A 20,141-nucleotide genomic window follows, 5' to 3' on the forward strand; every position below is an offset into this window, starting at 1 on the left:
TCTCTCTCTCTCTCTCTCTCTCTCTCTCTCTCTCTCTCTCTCTCTCCCTACCGTTAAGTAACTTGTGCATTGTTTTCCTTACTTGTTTTTGACATATCCGACCGAACTACAAGCATTCCAGTGATGTCTGTGAGAAAGGCATATTCACTCGACAAGCTCGAGCATCTGCGCCGCCGCGCGCTCAATCCACTCAGATATTGCTTATCAGCTCGCGCACATCAGCTATACAGGCGTTAATACTGAATGTTTAACATTATATTCATTGCATACATATACTTCGTAGACATCCTTAATCTCTAATAACTCCATTCTGCTGTCTGTTGTTCTGTTGTTGGTGTTTCTTTGTCTGAATATGGCACTTATCACATGCTGTGTGGTATCGGCGTTTGGTATCGGGGCATTTTAAGGAGTACGAGTACAAGAGCTCAGTATCGGTGCATCCCTAAAAAGAAGAAATGGAAACAAGGATATAAGAGATATACACAGATATACAAAACGTAAACAAAGCAGCGCTTTCCTACCATTTTGAATATTAGTTATGTTGATAACTTTCATCATTTTAAGTGGCTCATGTTATGAAAATATTTGCATATCGGAATGCTTGGGTAAGATCACATACAGTAACATTAGAACAGCCCTCTAATTGTGCTGCATGCATTTACTCCGTTTCATCACTTTCACTTTAATTCTCAGGCACTGACTCGTTCGCTAAACTGAACATTCAATCAGAGTTCTCACTCGCGCCGACAGCTCCGATGCCAATTCAACATGTTTACGTGAGCCCGACACCAAACAAACGAACCCGACAGACGCTCACTGATGGCCGACCGTCGGCTTGGTGTGTGCCGGACTTAAGAGAGAAGGATGTTCTACATCAGAATGTCGGCTCCTGTGTCAGCAGCATCACGTGCATGCGTCGTGGTACTCTCGTGAACACAGGTCGAAGACTGACTCGGAAGCTGAGGAACTTGTTGAATAAAGTTGTAATTTTTGTTTTCTTTGTGCACAAAAAGTATTCTCGTAGCTTCATAACATTAGAGTTGAACCATTGATGTCACATGGACTATTTTAACAATGTCCTGAATACCTTTCTGGGCCTTGAATGTGTCCGATCCGTTGCTGTCTATGCAGGGTCAGAAAGCTCTCGGATTGCATCAAAAAAAAAAAACTTAATTCATGTTCTGAAGGTGAACGAAGGTCTTACGGGTTTGGAACGACTTGGGTGCGTAGCCTAATTAATGACAGAATTTTCTTTTTTGGGTGAACTTACCCTTTAATGTTTCAAACTTTTTAAATCGGCACCAAACTACTAAATGCACCTTGAGCAAATAAAGGGGAATCCACTTAGAAAGCAGATTTATCTTGATATTCATTTGTGTTTTTACTGATTCGCTAATATACATTCTACATTGGCCATATATATATATATATATACTGTATATATGAGAGCGTGATATTTATTAGTATGCTTAATATGGTCCTTTTCTATCTTTTTTTTCTTTTCTTCAGCTGGGAATGAAGAACATGAGGGTCTGGCAGCAGTGAAGAAGATTCGAGAAGAGTTAAATCAGGGAAAAGGTAAAACTCATTCAATTCAAGTTAAATGCCTTTGAAGAGCCTGGGGGTTTTAAGTGGTCGGTTTTGTAAAAAAGGCTCTGTAAGTTCCCAAGCATCATGTACCCTCCTCCATCGGTGATCCTGACCTTTACGGTCTCCTTGAGGTGATGATTTACTCCGCAATGACCTGATGCTACTTAATTTGCTGCTAAACAGGATAATTTTTCTTGCCATGTTTGGATTGGTGTGTTTACTGGAAGAATGTGTGAGAGCAAGCAGAAGAATACCAAGAGAGAGATGTTTGATGATTGTGTTCGCTGAAGAACCATAACCTCATTGTAATGCAGATGGGATATTGAGAGCCGCAGTTCGGATGAAGGCGCGCTCACTTCCCTGCGGTATCCACCCCTCCCCCACGTGGATTTTTAACTGCTAGTCGAGAACAGGTCCGGCGGTTTTCACTTCTAGCTTTCATCATAGGGCTATTGAAGTTGAGAAATAATGCACTGGAGGGAAGCTGTCCTTCTGCCCTCATCTAGGGTCAGTTTGTCTAAAACCATAACCTTAAATACCAGTTTTGAAATTGGTCTTGGTTCAGAGGGGGAAAAAAAACGATGCTGCGAAAATGACGGATGTGCTAACAAGAAATGAGTCTTTCAAAACAAGCAAAGGCCTGGCTGTAGGTCTGTTTATGTGCGTGTATGTATGTGAGGCTCTTTGCTCAGCATGATCTGTCACTGTACTTCTCTAAGCTCGTCTAATAATGACACATGATCGCTCTTTATACAGCTACAATCACCTAATGAGGGTTAGACATCACATCCAGTTAAACGGAGGAGGTTTTTTAGGAAAACAAGAGAGACTGAGCTGACAAAGATAAGACATGTAATTAAAATGGGCTGTAAAGGAAATGCTGTAAAGGAACTTTAAAGTCAAGCAGCCGTCTTATTCAAGATGTTTACTGCTGTTTCATTGGACAGTCTAAATGTTGCCGTGGCCGGTTAATAAAAAAGAATGCTGTTCCAGGTAGTGATGGGCACGTTCGAAACACTGCTTCACGAAGCTTTGAAACATTTGCGAATCTTTTGTTTCGAATCAGTGTTTCGGAGCGCGTATCAAACCGGCCAGGTCACTTGATTTTAGCAAACAAAGCTTCGTTACGTCACACTGTTTCGAAACGTTTTGAAACTCCGATGGTTCACCACTAGGGGGTGTTGATCTCAAAGTGAACCAATGAACCACTTCTGGTTACCCAGCTAATCATGTGACATGAAATCCCATGAAATTTTACTATAAAAAATAAAGAATTCAGGGCCAGATGTTGTGGGTTAAACAAAAGATAACTTCCCTTTAACACAGATGGCTATATAGTTTAAAAATGTGTAAAAACATTCAGTACTTTCAACCTACAAATCACATCATACCTTAAAAATAAAAAAAATTAGCTTACCATATAATTAAATCCACCTCCTTCTCCTGACTGATAACACTTCTCTTGCCTGCTGATTTTTATAGACAGCTCTAATGAAAACACTTAATTAATTAAATAATTACCTAAATCAATGAATTCATGAAATAATTAATTTAGTTATAAAGAATTCAGGGCCAGATGTTGTGGGTTAAACAAAAGATAACTTCCCTTTAACACAGATGGCTATATAGTTTAAAAATGTGTAAAAACATTCAGTACTTTCAACCTACAAATCACATCATACCTTAAAAATAAAAAAAATTAGCTTACCATATAATTAAATCCACCTCCTTCTCCTGACTGATAACACTTCTCTTGCCTGCTGATTTTTATAGACAGCTCTAATGAAAACACTTAATTAAATAATTACCTAAATCAATGAATTCATGAAATAATTAATTTAGTTAATTGTGTGTTAAGGGTTTGATTATACTTAAATAAAACACATAACACAAGCACTAATATTTAATAGTATTTAAGTGTTTATTATTTATTTAAAAAAAAAGGTATTTCTAAAAAAACATTTCCATTTGTTTTGTAAGTTTGGTCTGAGTTCTTGATGCTTTCACAACGTTTTCACCAGCAGGTGTCACCAGCGTGTGCTGTTTCAAGTGCTTCGAAACATCAAATCATGTTTCGAAGCAACTGGTTCATTTGATTCAATGTTTCGAAAAGCTTTGTTTCTCCCATCACTAGTTGCTGGTTTAAAAACAATTGGTGGGGTCAAAGAGGTCACACTTGAAAATGTTTACTTAAATGTTTAGCTATTTCATATAATCGCTTAGTTCACTTTTGAATAACAGTAAATTACACTAAGGTTGCCAGAGGTGTGTTGCTTCAACACAACAAAGATCGTAGAACACCCAAGACGTGTCACTCTTATAGTTTTGAATGGGGAAAAATGCAACGCTTAATATGGCCGCTCGATCGCAGAAAGCCCCGCCTTCTGAATGAAAGAGCGAATCGCTAATCGGTAAAGTCAGCGCGCCACTGCAGCGTTCTGAGACGTGCGCCTAGGACTGCGCATGCACACTGGCTGATCTAGCCTGAGAAATAAGCTTTTTATAACACTATTTGAGCAAAAGAAACAACAGCTGCGTCCACTGTGCACTCATACACTATGTACTTATGCACTATGTACTCAACCATGTAGTGTATGAATTATATAAGGTTATTTTGTCTGATAGCCCCTCCCCCTTCGCTATGTAATTAAAGCTGTGACAGTTGAGTGCATGAAGTGTCCTACATTCCACACTTCGTTTTTTCTGGTATTTAAGTGCATCATACGGGTATTTAAAGTGCACTTTTTCTTTTTGGAATTTTCAGTGTGAATGCACTACTAGCACTATTTATACTACAAAACGTCATAGAATAGTGCATACGTACGCGATTTGGGATGCACCTAACATTTATGACACAGTTGTTGTCAGATTTTTGTGAACAGTTTGGGAGAATTTGATGTTTCCCCATACAAAGTGATAGGAGCTGCACTTGCATGCCCTTAGAGGCATTTTAAAGATGGCCGCCGAGTCATATGGCTTGCCTTAAAGGGACTTAAGCTTAGTTCAGACTGTCAGCCCAAATCCGATTTTTGTGCAAATCCGATTGAAATCCGATCATATTTAAATAGTCTGAATGGCAACGAACTACATGAAATCAAACAAAGCTTCGTTACGTCACACTGTTTCGAAACGTTTTGAAACTCCGATGGTTCACCACTAGGGGGTGTTGATCTCAAAGTGAACCAATGAACCACTTCTGGTTACCCAGCTAATCATGTGACATGAAATCCCATGAAATTTTACTATAAAAAATAAAGAATTCAGGGCCAGATGTTGTGGGTTAAACAAAAGATAACTTCCCTTTAACACAGATGGCTATATAGTTTAAAAATGTGTAAAAACATTCAGTACTTTCAACCTACAAATCACATCATACCTTAAAAATAAAAAAAATTAGCTTACCATATAATTAAATCCACCTCCTTCTCCTGACTGATAACACTTCTCTTGCCTGCTGATTTTTATAGACAGCTCTAATGAAAACACTTAATTAATTAAATAATTACCTAAATCAATGAATTCATGAAATAATTAATTTAGTTAATTGTGTGTTAAGGGTTTGATTATGCTTAAATAAAACACATAACACAAGCACTAATATTTAATAGTATTTAAGTGTTTATTATTTATTTAAAAAAAAAGGTATTTCTAAAAAAACATTTCCATTTGTTTTGTAAGTTTGGTCTGAGTTCTTGATGCTTTCACAACGTTTTCACCAGCAGGTGTCACCAGCGTGTGCTGTTTCAAGTGCTTCGAAACATCAAATCATGTTTCGAAGCAACTGGTTCATTTGATTCAATGTTTCGAAAAGCTTTGTTTCTCCCATCACTAGTTGCTGGTTTAAAAACAATTGGTGGGGTCAAAGAGGTCACACTCGAAAATGTTTACTTAAATGTTTAGCTATTTCATATAATCGCTTAGTTCACTTTTGAATAACAGTAAATTACACTAAGGTTGCCAGAGGTGTGTTGCTTCAACACAACAAAGATCGTAGAACACCCAAGACGTGTCACTCTTATAGTTTTGAATGGGGAAAAATGCAACGCTTAATATGGCCGCTCGATCGCAGAAAGCCCCGCCTTCTGAATGAAAGAGCGAATCGCTAATCGGTAAAGTCAGCGCGCCACTGCAGCGTTCTGAGACGTGCGCCTAGGACTGCGCATGCACACTGGCTGATCTAGCCTGAGAAATAAGCTTTTTATAACACTATTTGAGCAAAAGAAACAACAGCTGCGTCCACTGTGCACTCATACACTATGTACTAATGCACTAATGTAGTGTATGAATTATATAAGGTTATTTTGTCTGATAGCCCCTCCCCCTTCGCTATGTAATTAAAGCTGTGACAGTTGAGTGCATGAAGTGTCCTACATTCCACACTTCGTTTTTTCTGGTATTTAAGTGCATCATACGGGTATTTAAAGTGCACTTTTTCTTTTTGGAATTTTCAGTGTGAATGCACTACTAGCACTATTTATACTACAAAACGTCATAGAATAGTGCATACGTACGCGATTTGGGATGCACCTAACATTTATGACACAGTTGTTGTCAGATTTTTGTGAACAGTTTGGGAGAATTTGATGTTTCCCCATACAAAGTGATAGGAGCTGCACTTGCATGCCCTTAGAGGCATTTTAAAGATGGCCGCCGAGTCATATGGCTTGCCTTAAAGGGACTTAAGCTTAGTTCAGACTGTCAGCCCAAATCCGATTTTTGTGCAAATCCGATTGAAATCCGATCATATTTAAATAGTCTGAATGGCAACGAACTACATGAAATCAGATTTTTGCAAATCTGTTTCGAGCTACTTTAGCCTCGTTCAGACTGTCAGCCCAAATCCGATTTTGTGCATATCCGGATGGAATCTGATTTGAATAACTGACTGTCCACACAGTGTATCGCAACTGTTCATATCTGATTTGTGTGTCCATAAGTGCTCTTTCGTTTTACTGAATGTGCATTGGTTACTATGGCAATGCCGTTGCATTGTTATGCCTACACTAAAAACAACAATAACACAAATACAGTTTGCAGTACAGATATTGTCTTACGACATGACAGCATGTTGCCGTCACGCTGGATTATTATTATGGATGTCGTCTTATGAGGCAGCATCAGAAACGCAGGAAGCTGGAATGTGCGACTTTATGTTTATGTATGAACTGTGACACATACATGTTTTGTAATCTGAATGTACATTAAATGAAATTAAGTTGTTTCATTGCTTTCTTCAACCCCAACATTTGAGCTTTTCTTGTGCTTCAGGTCAGAACACAGCTCATTCACTTTGAAATACTGGAAGAAAATCTAAATAATACATCTTTAAGCACTAATAATTTACCATCATTGAGACAATTTAATAAAACCAGTGAATACAAATCAAAAAGTGACACTCTTGGTAGTCTGCTTTTTATTTTGATAGCACTCTATACAGATAAACTCCACAACAAACAATAACAAATGCAACTGATAATCCTTTATGGATCCAGTAAAACTTACAGTTACAGTGGTAAAATATTATGCACTGATACAGTGCACAGTAAAAGTGATATGTAATATTAAAAAGTATATGTAGTACAAGTTGTAGTAAAGTGACTAATATAAAAAGTGAGCACAACAGTATATAATAGATTTATAATAGCATAAATTATATGTATAATACCATAATAAATAAATGAATAACAATAGATGAATAATAGCAAGTAGAATATGTAATATCAAGGGTGGAATAATACAGAATAGACAATAATGAAGAATACATTAATAGTAAATTAAAAAGTAAAATAAATAATCATGAAATTTAGTTTTATAATAGTATTGTGTAATAATTATTAAACAAAGTAAGAAACACGTAAGGGGGGGGGGGGGACAGGGGGGGGTTTGAATATGACCCGGGTAATTCTGGCCATTCATTCAGGGCTATTCTGGGTTTTAACTAGTACTAATACAACATTAGGCTGTGGAAGTATAGCCTACTCTATTGGAAATGCAGAGAACGGGCTTTCTTCAGCTTTCCTTAAGGCTTGCGTTGTCCTGTTTGCAATTGGCTAAAAAGACTACAATAAAGTTAAAACTTAAGAATTAATTTAAACTTTGATTTCATATAAAGTCGCTAGCGATATCGCGAGCTATTAATAGTCTGACACTGGTGGCTAATTAAGCGGTCAACATAAAGCTAAAAATGACCAAAAAACATACAGAAACAACTGTTCAGTCTTACCTGTGAAAGATAATACCCCGAGATCTGTTTTTATTATTGTGCGACGGTTTGTAGATGCCCAAGCTGCTGACGAGTCAGGTATGTTTTCGCCTGTCCCGATATGAGAGTTGCCTTCACCAATATGGCGTCGCGACGTTGACGTGCGGTTGAGCGGCCAAGGAAGTGTCTAGGTATTTATTATGTCTATGCTTATGGACACACAAATCCAATTAAAAGAACCAAAGACTTAAACTACTTCAGTCTGTGTGCATTGAATTTATTTAATACACAAGTTTCACAATTTGAGTTGAATTACTGAAATAAATGAACTTTTCCACGACATTCTAATTTATTGAGATGCACCTGTATATGACACATGCTGATGTCCATTAATAGGAACTTAATTGAACTCAAATGAAGTGAATGAAATTTACCTAGGGATTCACAATTAATTGAAACGTAATCAAAATTGCGCTTATTGTTACCGCAGTTTAAATGTGTCACTGTTAACAACAACATATCCTGTGTATTTCACTAACTTGCAGCATTAGTTTCAGTTATTATTGTATTGCTCGTTAAACATGCATAATTTATTAAAAAATCTGAGTAATAGTTTTGTTTATCATGCTGCTATGAGTGTGAAGTTATAGACAATGGTACAGTAATAAAATTTATTCAGGAGCACAGTTCTTGCATAACAGCCTGACTTGCAGTATTTTAATGTCAGTTATATTAAAAAAAATAATAATCACTATTACAATATCAAAGAACATTTGTTGAAGCAAATTTTCTCATCATGGTACAGTTTTCTAGATGGCTGATGTAAAGGTTTTGTCAAAATTGTTACCCAGGCTCATTGGAAATGTGTGCCTCCACCTACATTTCTGCAAAATGTAAAAATTGCTGCAGTTTCCAGTTGAAATGAACATTAGAAGGAGTCAAACAACTTATTCTTTTTCACCGTATGATTTACAGGGCCAGAGTTTTGATTAAGAAACCTTAATTTTCGCACAAAATTGCAGATTATTATGCTATGGACCAGATTTACTAAACAGGGCAAATTAGCGTTAGAGCCCCAAACGGTGGGGGAAGTTCTGCGGGTGCTTTACTGACAAGGTGCACATTAAAGAACACAGACGCAACATCTCATTTCCATAATGACCTGCACAATCTACCAAGAGCAGTGCAAATTACAACTGCTTTAAGGCATGCTTTTTTAGGGCATTAAATAATGCTGCAAATACCAGTGAATTCACAAGTGCAAATCTTAGTAAATCGCATTGCATGATTCATTTCAATATTCTCCTCGCATAAATTTACAGATCAAAAGGAAACTCCTACAAAAGCATATTCAATAAAGTGAGTCGCAAAAATAACTGTCCACACATTTTCAGCGCTAATTTCCCACTGCGTGTCTTTAGCAAATCCTGACAGTAGTTTTTTAACGGCAAATGAGGGTTTGCGCTGGCGCAAGCTGATAGTAAATCTGGCCCTATGACTTCAAAACAATTTTAACATGCTGCCAGATTTCAAAATTGATACTTTTGTTACTTTTGTCGTTAGCATCACATATGATATGTGTCCGTTTTCTAACTCGGTAGATTTGCCCGGTAGCTCATGCAATAGTGAAGATTCCATGGTACGGTTTGACGAAATGGTTAAAACCGGCGTATAAAAAAGTTCAAGTAGCATTGGTTGCACCAGTGAATGAGTTTTTATATCACTTTTTAGTTTGGTTTAGGGGGTATTTCCGACATGATTAGTGACACTCTCTGGACATTTCAACCAACATACCAACAGAATAAAACTATGGCCATGGTCATGTATTGAACATGCATTTCACTTTGAAACTGCTGCGAAAACGTGCAGTAAGGTACGTAATATCGGTGTCGCAGTAACGTTGCCACAATATACTGTATTTCCAATGAGAATGACTTGTGATGATTGTGGAAGCATTAGTTAGAAAAGGTTAACATGCCTAATGCTTTGCATAACTGTATGCCATTCCTGGCACATAAAGTACTAAAAATGATATACTGTTCAAAAAATGTTGTTCTTTTAAAGAAATTAGTACTTTTATTCAACAAGGATGCAGTTAATTGGTCAAAAGTGTCAATTTTCTATTTAAAATAAGTGCTGTTCTTTTTTAACTTTCTATTCATCAAAGAATCCTGTGGGGAAAACATGTATCAAATTTTCCACAAAAATATGAAGCAGCACAACTGTTTTCAACAGTGATGATAAAAAGAAATGTGTCTTGAGCAGCAAACCAGTAGGCTGTATTTGAATGATTAAGGATCATGTAAAAACTGAACAGTTATTTATATCAAATAGAGTAAATGTAGCCTTTGTGTGAGTAGGGTTGGGAATCGAAAATCGATTCCGATTCCAGAATCGGATACTTAAGATCAGGAATCAGATACTTGTTGTCAAATTAAAATTTCGATTTCCGCCTATCGATTCCTATGCGCTTTTTTTTCCCCTTCATCTGTGAGGACCGGACCTAGCGATCTGCCAGGACCTTTCTCGCTAATCTAAGCGCTCCAAAATTTGGCTACATTTGCAAACTATAATATCTGTGATAGCTAAACATGTTGCAAGAGAGGTGTCACCACCAACATGACAAAGCACTTTAATTTAATAGATTGTTAAAGATCACGAACATGATTCAAACACCAATGTGATTCTGTTCCTAAATTGATTCATCTGTTTCATTCCTCAACCTTTGACGTGTGCGATCAATGTTGTGATCACTTGGTTCATCCGTGCAGCGTACGATCAGACCAGTGTGATTTGAACATTTAAATCTGCGTTCGCACTGCCGTTGACCTAAAGAGAGCAGCTGCCTGTCATGAATGAAACAGCTTCAGTCTTTTCAACCACACTGTATCATTATTTCTGTGTTACAAACATTCAAATCACAGAAGTACTGGGATAAAAGGTTATGGTAGCGATTAAAATAGAGTAAATCACCTTTTGAAAGTAATTTGACACTTCAAATGAAGATTTATCCATTACATTGTTACGCCAGTAGGTGGCGAAAAGGGGCTGTTAAAATGTATTTGTCGAACGCTGATTCATCCAGTAATGTAACAAGTAGGCTACATATTGAGTGAGTCCTTGAATCATTCATTCATAAATTACATGTGATTTTGTTTAGCTGTCTAATGTTTTTTTCTTCTTCAGAATCATGAAAGGACCACAACTTCCATTGGGGGAAAAAAAGAAAAAAACTCAATTTATCCAGAATCATGCAGTTCTGTTTTGCACACAAACCGCTCTTAAAGAGTCTTTATGTAGACTTTATGTAGCCTGTTGATTTTTGTTCATGGTATTCAGCTCCAATAAATGGTTTGCAAAAAAGAGACACATGATACATTTTTTATATCATTATTTAATCACTTTGGAATCGAAACTGGGAATCGAAAAGAATCAAAATCGATAAGAGGAATCAGAATCGATAAAATTCAAACGATACCCAACTCTAAGTGTGAGCATAAAATAGCTTTCTTACTGACCCCAAACTTTTGAACGGCAGTATACCAATCTCAGCTCGGGCACCAGGGGGAAAAAAATGTTTACTGTGTAGCCCCTAAATGAATTGAATTTCGATAGCTTTGAATGTACCCAAGCTCAGTTGAACTGAACCACCCAAAATGGCATCGGCCAAGCTCATCACGGGTCACGTTGACCCTTTACTCTGCGGCTCCAGAGATAGCGTCCGTCTTAGACAGATAGTGCTGAGTGACTGATTCAGGGCAGAGCGCTGCTGGCAGACACACTCGTCCCACGCTGATCCGCTCTCCTCTCTCTTGCCCTGACAACACAAGGCAGACATGCAGAGCTGAGCCAATACACCCTGTCAACGCGTTATGGATTCAGTCACTCTGGATGGGCGGACAGTTATGTTCCCAAGGCTGTTTTCCACCCATCCTCTGCTTGTCTTATTTCTCCGCACAGCTGCCGCAGCTCCGAATCTGTGGTGTGATTTGTGAGTGACGAGGCCTTTGTAGTGGTTTTCAGAGAGCGTCTGTGTCAGATGTTAGATGTGGTCATGGAGTCTGCCATAATGACACACACTTTCAGTGTTTAATGTATCAGTTTGACCAAGATCTGCTGAAATGTGTCATACATATTGAATGGCCATCAAATGTCTGTTTAAATATCTGTTCCTCTGCTTTGCATAGGCTGCGTCTCAATTCACATACTGTCTGTTTTAAATAGAATGTAAGATTATAATTAGAGCTGCCTTAATCCTAGTGCTTTAAAAAGTATTCCAAAGGTGCTTGGATAGTATACTTTACCCAGTGGATTGTGTTCACTTTTTGGGCTAATATGGTCAATAAACTTTGCATTTGTGCACTATGCGATTTTATTTTTCCAGTTATTGAAATATGTCATGGAATGTGGTTCTTCTTATGAAATACAAGTTTTCGCCAGACATAACAGGGCCCAAAGTTCCACTTTTGATTAATCTCTCTGTAATAATAACCTATTTCAGAGTTCTTGAGGATCGTCCAAGTGCTTCTTGGCAAACACGAGGCAAGCTTTCATGTACTTCTTGGTGAGGAAATGTTTCTGCCTTGCTGCTCTGCCATTGATCTATTGCTGTCGACCGGTTCCTAGTACACACTGTCGGTGCGAAAGCAACCCTTTAAATGGTACTGGGAAATAGTTCGCGCAAAATCGTCCCAGTACTTTAGTACTGTACATTTAGTTCTGGAACTAAAGCGGTGTGAAAGGCCCTATAGAGTTTCTGTAGGTTGTGGTTTTGGGAGAACAGCATAATTGTTGGCTGTGGTCTCTCGTCAAGCACAATAAAAAAAATAGGGTGTATTTATATGTAGTCAACTTTACAAGAACCAAACAAAAAGACTAGTGTATGTGTATGTATAGTGTATGTAGTTTTTAAAAGGCAAATTTCAACATATTTATGTCATGGCAACTCTCGGAGGGATTGGCATGGTATTAACATTGTACATGACAATGTTAATGTGTTTGGCATTGGCGGAATAGATCTGCTACCCTGCTGCTGCTGTGGCAGAGCAAGTATTGAGACTTGCTACTACCAATACATCCACAACATGCTGCTGTGAGCATGTAAGAAATACTGCTACTTCACATAACATATATGAAATAACCCCCATATAGTATACAGTACATGAATCACCCCGTAGCAGATCTATACAGGTGGAGCTGGGGATTTATATAGTATTTATATATAGTCAACTCTACAAGAACCAAACAGAAAGACTTTTGAATGGTAGTGTATGTATTTTTTAAAAGGCAAATTTCAACATATTTCTGTCACGTCAACTCTCGGAGGGATTGGCATGATATTAACATTGTACATGACGTTACATGTACATGATGTATGCTATATATTTATGTTCAATAATATTCTTCAAAATAAGATACTAGCAAAACATTACTGCCATGGATATTCAAAATAATAGCAACCAAATTGGCGCAGCTTGAAAAAAGTGCCACCAAAGCATTCTCAAGCGCCACCAGCTGGCCATTTTCATAAGAGCATCTGGCATTGTTTTCCCCCAGCTAATTAAACTGGAGCCAAACCTGGGAAGGGACTCCAGAAGACTATCCCATCAAAACAGAGTTACCAAGAGTTCCTGGACACGTAACTTAGTTGTAATTCATAGGTGGGGATTATGCTAATTGTGAATGAGTGTGCAAATGTTGCCTTATTTTCGAATTATTGGAATTCATTAACATACACGTTTTTAACAATCAAATCTAATGTTTACGACACGTTTGTGAATCCCGAGGAGAGTTTTCGGGAATGTCTGTTTAATGGGCAAATTACTCAAATTACGCAAATTAATTTTTCTTATGTATTTACGCAAGTTTCTTGAATGAGGCACAATGTGCGCTTTGTGTTGGGAATGCACATACTTCACATATCAATTTAGACCAACCGTTCTTAGACCTCTGAAACTAACCGAATGTAAAAGCACCCTAAGCAGTGCATGCTTAATAGATCCTTGTTGACAATATTGTAGTGGAAATGGCCTGAAGCCTAAAAAACAGTAGCTTTTTCTAGACAATATAAAACTGTCACAGACGGGACTGCTATGCAAGCTTTAGTCATCTCTTTTGCCTCACCATAAACTGCCTCTTATATATGCACAACACACAGAGAGAAACCTAAGGGAGGGCACAATACATCATTAGGGTTCTGCCCCATGAGCATGTCCTGATATATCACACACACACACACAGACTCATACACACTCAGCTGTATCTCACCCCCTGCCCTTTCATTTCTATGAGTCATGATACACAATGTCACCACAGAGAGACATCACTCTTCCTGTTTATATCCCCTCTGTTTAATACTCTTGTCATAAATTCAAATAATTTAATTTGTGTGAAGGGTGAAACTATAGGAGAGTCGATGACTTTTGTAGCGTTCTCCTGAAACTAGACTAAGTGACTTGGTAAGGCTATATTTACTACACGTTTCATTAAAGGGGTCATATGATGCGATTTCAATTTTTACTTTCTCTTTGGAGTGTTACAAGCTCTTCAAGAAGATCTGTAAAGTTGCAAAGACTAAAGTCTCAAATCCAAAGAGATATTCTTTATAAAAGTTAAGAGTCAACCACGCCTACCTAAAACAGCTCGTTCTAACATGCCCCCACATGTCTATGTCACGATGTGGGAAGATTTGCATAACGTCGCCCAAATGTTTACGCAAAGAAAGAAGGCGTAACTTTTATTCTCGCTGTAGTGTTGTTGCTGCCGCTGCTGCCATGTCGTGAAGGCGCTGTGTGTTTCGTTGTGAAAGTGAAACTACTTTGTTTGGCCTTTTAAAAGAGGACGATATCTGCTTCGTCATGCCTGAAGCTGAGCCGTGCTGTTCGCTGAGGAAATACATCAACTTCGCGTTGTGGACAGACTGTAAGTACATTTTTCATATTAAAAGAATTTGCCACTGACGATTCAAACGCGAGTTTTGGGCAGTGTAGAGTAGCACTTGTTGTTTGTCATTTCTCCGATCACAAATGCAAACATGGCTTTATGTTTACGTGGCGTGTTGCAATGCGTAAAAAGACAGTTTTTTTTGTAAACGCGTAAAAAGTAAGTCATTATAATCAGTAATTATGTCCCCACTGGATGCAACAAATGCCTCGTTTATAATGGGTTTTAATGTTTTTGTCTTGTCGCTCCAGCCGGACAGGGCATCACAATATGGTAAGCGCGTAACATTTCCATCACACGCTTGAGGTATTCGGCCAATCACAATGCACTGGATAGCTGGCCAATCAGAGCACACCTCGCTTTTCAGACCGATTATCTTTGTAAAAATCGACTCGTTTCAGAAAGGCGGGGCACAGAGGAGAAACAATAATGTAAAGTATGTGGAAAATAATGTGCTTTCTTAACTTTAAACCGCATAAACACATTTCGTTTCACCAAATACACAAAATAATGTTCTTTTTAGCAACATCATATGACCCCTTTAAAGTTTAATATTTAAAGCAATATTTTTAAAAAGATTATCGAAAAAAATGTTGGAGGGGCTGTCGATTCAGTTTGCCTTTGTTGATTGGATGGAGGCAGATCAGTTGTAAAAAAAGGGGGGGGGGGACTGATGCACATACAATGATTGGAGAATTATGTCATTTCACAATATTGCTATGATCTATTGATTAAAAATTATGCAAAAACAAGGTACAAAAAATGTCTGCATGAATGAGTCATTAAGTTCTTTAAAATCAATAACTTAGAAAAGATCAATATTTAAAAAAATAGAAAAGGGAGCACTTTAACCTAGTCACGAGTGAAACTGGTCTATCATAGGTTGTCACTTTTGCGCTTGATAAGCTGTCTAAGAACATTCTGTTATTTGGGAATGAATGAGTGGTTTTTGTAATGAAGGGTTGCCGGTCAGAATGGCATTTCACACTCTAAACTGGGGTAGCGTTGGACGATTAATGTAATGTAGTGGGTAATTGCTGTAATTTTGTAACTATAATTAGTTTAATTATCCGGTTGAGTACTCCGCACCGGAAAGGTGCACGCTGTGCCAAAGAGCTGAAAGGAATAGACACTCACATTTTATCACTGGTATGAGAGCTTTGCTTCTAAGTCACCATTGAAATAGTATGTAATTGTAAGTCTTAATGGGAGGGCCAGACAGACAATATTTTTCTGTTTGTATGATAGATCTGATGCAGCAAGGGCCTATTATCAGCCATTTCCATACGCCTCGGCTGCCATTGCACCTGGTTTTCTCATCCCTTCTGCCATCCCCTTCTCCCCCTTTCTTTCATTTTTTTTATTCTGGGCTGATCTCATGGATTGATAGCATTCAGGTCAAGAGCACTGTTAGAGTCCCAAAGGTCTTTCCATCCATACAACCAATTTCAATCAGCCAGAAATGGGCTATAAACCTTAAGGGAGTGGTAGTGTTTATCCCAGTAAATCTCAGAAATGAGGACGCCTTGAGGATCAGAGAGGTATTCATAAAGCAATTAACTGCATTACTTTCTGTTAAATTGAATAATACCATCTAGCTAAGTTCTGGGTTCTATTAACTAACTTGGTTATTTTATATAGATATATTTTGTTTGCAGTAACTGGATATACATTGATAAAGACTGAAACAGAGAAATTAGAAATGGATTGATTTTTCCATTTTAATGGTTTAATTAAATTTAAATAATCAAAAAGTGTGGCTAATATTTACAGGGATTTACTGTTTAAATTAAAAACCGAACCTGAAAACTGTGTGATATTTCCTGATAAGTTTTAAAATAAGTTTTTTTTAAAATACATTTTATTATTTTGTGAACATTCCACACAGTAGTAATATATTTCTGTCATAATTTCTTACTTTCATTTGACCGGTTTCTAGTGTAAAGACCCTTGAGTTTATGTGTGTTGGGTTTTATAACAATAGTTATATCTAATAAAATGGTCAAATGTTTGTCAAGTGAACGGAGTAATGCGAATATAACATCAAATATGGTAAATGTAATCTCAACTGTGCATGAGGATGAGTACATGATGGCAGTTTTCATTTGAGTAAACTAATATTTTAATATAGTACTCTATTAAAGTAAAATAAGTAATTTTTTTCCCATTATTGATTAGTATAACATTGGCCAAAAATTTTTAAAATATATATTTTTAAATCATGTATTAATCATTTCAGTACTTTGTTAAAGTAGAGTGGTAAAGACAGTGCACATGGTCTGATATGTTGCATGAATGGTAGCAAAATTTGAAATCCATAGTCCTTTAATTGGAAATGTATTTGAATTTAGGTTCATAAAAGATAAAAACAGATTTATTCAAACTAAGTACTTTTGTTGAAAAGGCTTGATTAATTAATTTAATGGAATTTCAGCTGGAATTTAATTCATTTCAGTAAATGTTTTTAGAAACTAATGAAATCATAAATGGAAGATCTTGAATGTATTAAGGAGCTAATTGGGGTAACCGTCATTTTAAGACCATCACCACATTATTACTATTTTTGCACACATCTGCTAAACAACCATGGGCCACATCTAAATCTTGGTGACTCTGTTTTGATGGGATAGTAAAGGTGAATGTTTTGTCATATTGACCTTGCCTCACCTCACTATTATGCAGGGAGGGGAAAAAACTAACAAAATACCAGGATTTGCATAACATGACAACTAAAACTGATTGAAGCAATGATGTGCATATGACTGGAATATTTTAATGTAGTGTCTCATTTTCATAAGCTAAAATCCCAAAAGGCTTATTGAGGTAAACACAACAGCATTCTGAGCCACATTAGAGCAACTTGCAGATGCTGCAGTTTTAAAAGCTTGGGTTTGGGCTTATATGTTTACTATGTCTATGAACAAAATGAGAAACAGAATGCTGACTTTGTCATCTCTGTCATTTTTGTAATTTCTACCCATACTTGGGCATGTTCCGACAAGCTCATCAACAATTCCGCTAAACATTTAATTTAAAAGACATCCTTGAAGTATCACTGCTCTTTTATAGGGCCTCCTGTGTACATTTCTTGCTTTCCACCCCGGCAGGCATGTAATGGTCTAATTCTCACTTGGGAGTCATTATTAGCTCAAAGGTTAGTCCCATCAGACTGAATTAATGATAAGCCTAATTAAAGTTGATGGAGAACAAGAACAGGAAGGATTATAAAGACACATCATATTATTCAGATTAGGTTTTAGAGACCAAGTGAAATCCATATATGGCCTGTTAATTCAAAATGAAGCAGATATCAAATTTAAAGAATGTTTGTTAGTGTTACATCTAGTGTTGTCACGGTACCAAAATGTCTGTATTCGGTACCAATACCAGTGAAAATCCATGGTTCTCGGTACCAAAGCAAAACACAAGAACAAGCTAATTAAAAAGCACAGTATTTTTGTTAATAAAGTCAAACAAAAATGAAATGTACAAAAATCAATGCCATTCTTTGTACTTATTTAAAATTGTGTTTCAGGTTTTTCCACAAGTAATAAAAGTATGAAAAAAAGTAAACAAGTTTCACCCAAAATAAAAAAAACAACTGTAAACTGTTGTCTGTTTTAGGGTTTGCTGGTGTGTTTCAGGTTCTTTCTCAGCCTGCAGCTGTAAAAGGAAAACATAATGTACTTAAGTAAAGCAATGGACTGAGTCTGACCAAATGCAACATTAGATCATTGACACCAGCTAAAATATAACTTTTCAGTAAATAACAAACCTCAGATTTTATAATAAATTTAGATAAGATTACATATATTTTAAGACAAGTGTATATCAAATAGATGAAAACTGTAGTATTAGAAACACTTTACAATAAGATTCCATGTGTTTGATAACATGACCTATCAATAAACAATAGTTATATAGCAATATTCTTTTAGGGTTAAATTAAAAATTTACTAATACATAAAATCTAAAAGTTCAATCTGTTAAAATGATTTAATGCACAATGAACAAACATGAATGATCAAGTGTTTGTATTAAATAACACCCACAAACATTAATTCATGTTGTAAAAATATTTTGTTTACTCACTGTAAGTTGATGTTAGATAATAACATAAAGTCATGTTAATGAATGGTATCTTATTGTAAAGTCTATACAGGAGATACAATTTGACTGTACTTTAATTTAATCCAAACTGTGTACATATTTAATTTTAAAGGGCTTTTAAAACCTGCTAGAGTTATCCAGCCAAGTATAACAACTAACTAGCTAAAAAATAAAAAAGCCCAGAACTGCTTTTCTGACGGACTGATATGACATAAACACTGTTAACCATTTGTACATTCTCTAACATGCATATTTTAGATTCACAATTCATTTAAAAGCCTCTGGTGTGTAAAAATAGTAAATATTATCATGTCCTCCTGTATTTTTTACCCTAATAAAAGTGAAAGTGATGTGACATGTGGCCAAGTATGGTGACCCATATTCGGAATTAGTGCTCTGCATTTATCCCATCCAAAGTGTACACACACAGCAGTGAACACACACACACCGTGAATACACACCCGGAGCACACCATTTTTTGCCTCGGGGCCCTGGTGACTTGCACCTCAGTCGTGGTATTGAAGGTGGAAGAGAGCGCTGTACATTCACTCCCCCCACCTACAATCCCTGCCGGTACGAGACGCAAACCCACAACCTTGGGTTACAAGTCCGACTCTCTAACCATTAGGCCACGACTTCCCCCCTAAAAGTTATAGGAGCATTAAATAGTTAATAAAGAAACTTAATTCTCATTATATTAGCGTTAGCTGCGCTTATGCTAACGATTAACTATGCTAACGGCGATGTTTATTTCAGTCCGACGTTCTAATTAAAATATGGAATAATATTCATAACAGAAGATCTAAATATAAAAAATTTAACTGAAACTTACCTGCTTGAACTCTTTCATCTGATCCGGGTGTCGTCTTTAAAGTGTTTTATTAGTGTGATGTGTTTCCTCCTTTTGAGGTCGCCACGTCTCAGTGCTTTTATGAAGAGAACGCATCTGCGCACCTTTCGGATAGCGCATCAAGAACCAGGTTGACCAGGTACTCGATACCACCGGTACTTAAAAAGCTGGTACCGTAACGTTTTAATTTTTTTTGTACGACTTGGTACCAAAAGTACCGGGTCTTCTGACAACACTAGTTACATCAAAGAAAAGTGTCAGACTGATAGTTTGACACTTTTCAAGATGATTAACTTATTCATAAAATAAAATGGACCTAACTTCAAATTAAGTTTTTTCAGATGTACAGTATATTGAGCTGCATTGTCAAGAGTCAAGACTTAACAATAACATTCAAATTCAGCTACACTACCTGGTAAACATTATTGTTTTGTATCTCTTGGAGCA

At 36.9% G+C, this 20,141-nt stretch overlaps 1 protein-coding gene across 4 annotated transcripts in view; it reads left to right on the forward strand.

The window, feature by feature from the left end:
- Nucleotides 1-20,141, forward strand: part of LOC107552235 (dehydrogenase/reductase SDR family member on chromosome X-like) — a 56,131-nt gene that overhangs the window by 13,468 nt on the left and 22,522 nt on the right. For all 4 annotated transcript variants that reach the window (XM_016234085.1, XM_016234082.1, XM_016234083.1 and 1 more), the window contains one exon: nucleotides 1,510-1,578. In XM_016234085.1, the coding sequence (XP_016089571.1) occupies nucleotides 1,510-1,578 (69 nt within the window). The remainder of the gene's footprint in view (nucleotides 1-1,509; nucleotides 1,579-20,141) is intronic.

This window comes from Sinocyclocheilus grahami, unplaced genomic scaffold (assembly GCF_001515645.1).
Source record: "Sinocyclocheilus grahami isolate Dianchi unplaced genomic scaffold, SAMN03320097.WGS_v1.1 scaffold443.1, whole genome shotgun sequence".
In the NCBI taxonomy this organism is placed as follows: Eukaryota; Metazoa; Chordata; class Actinopteri; order Cypriniformes; family Cyprinidae; genus Sinocyclocheilus; species Sinocyclocheilus grahami.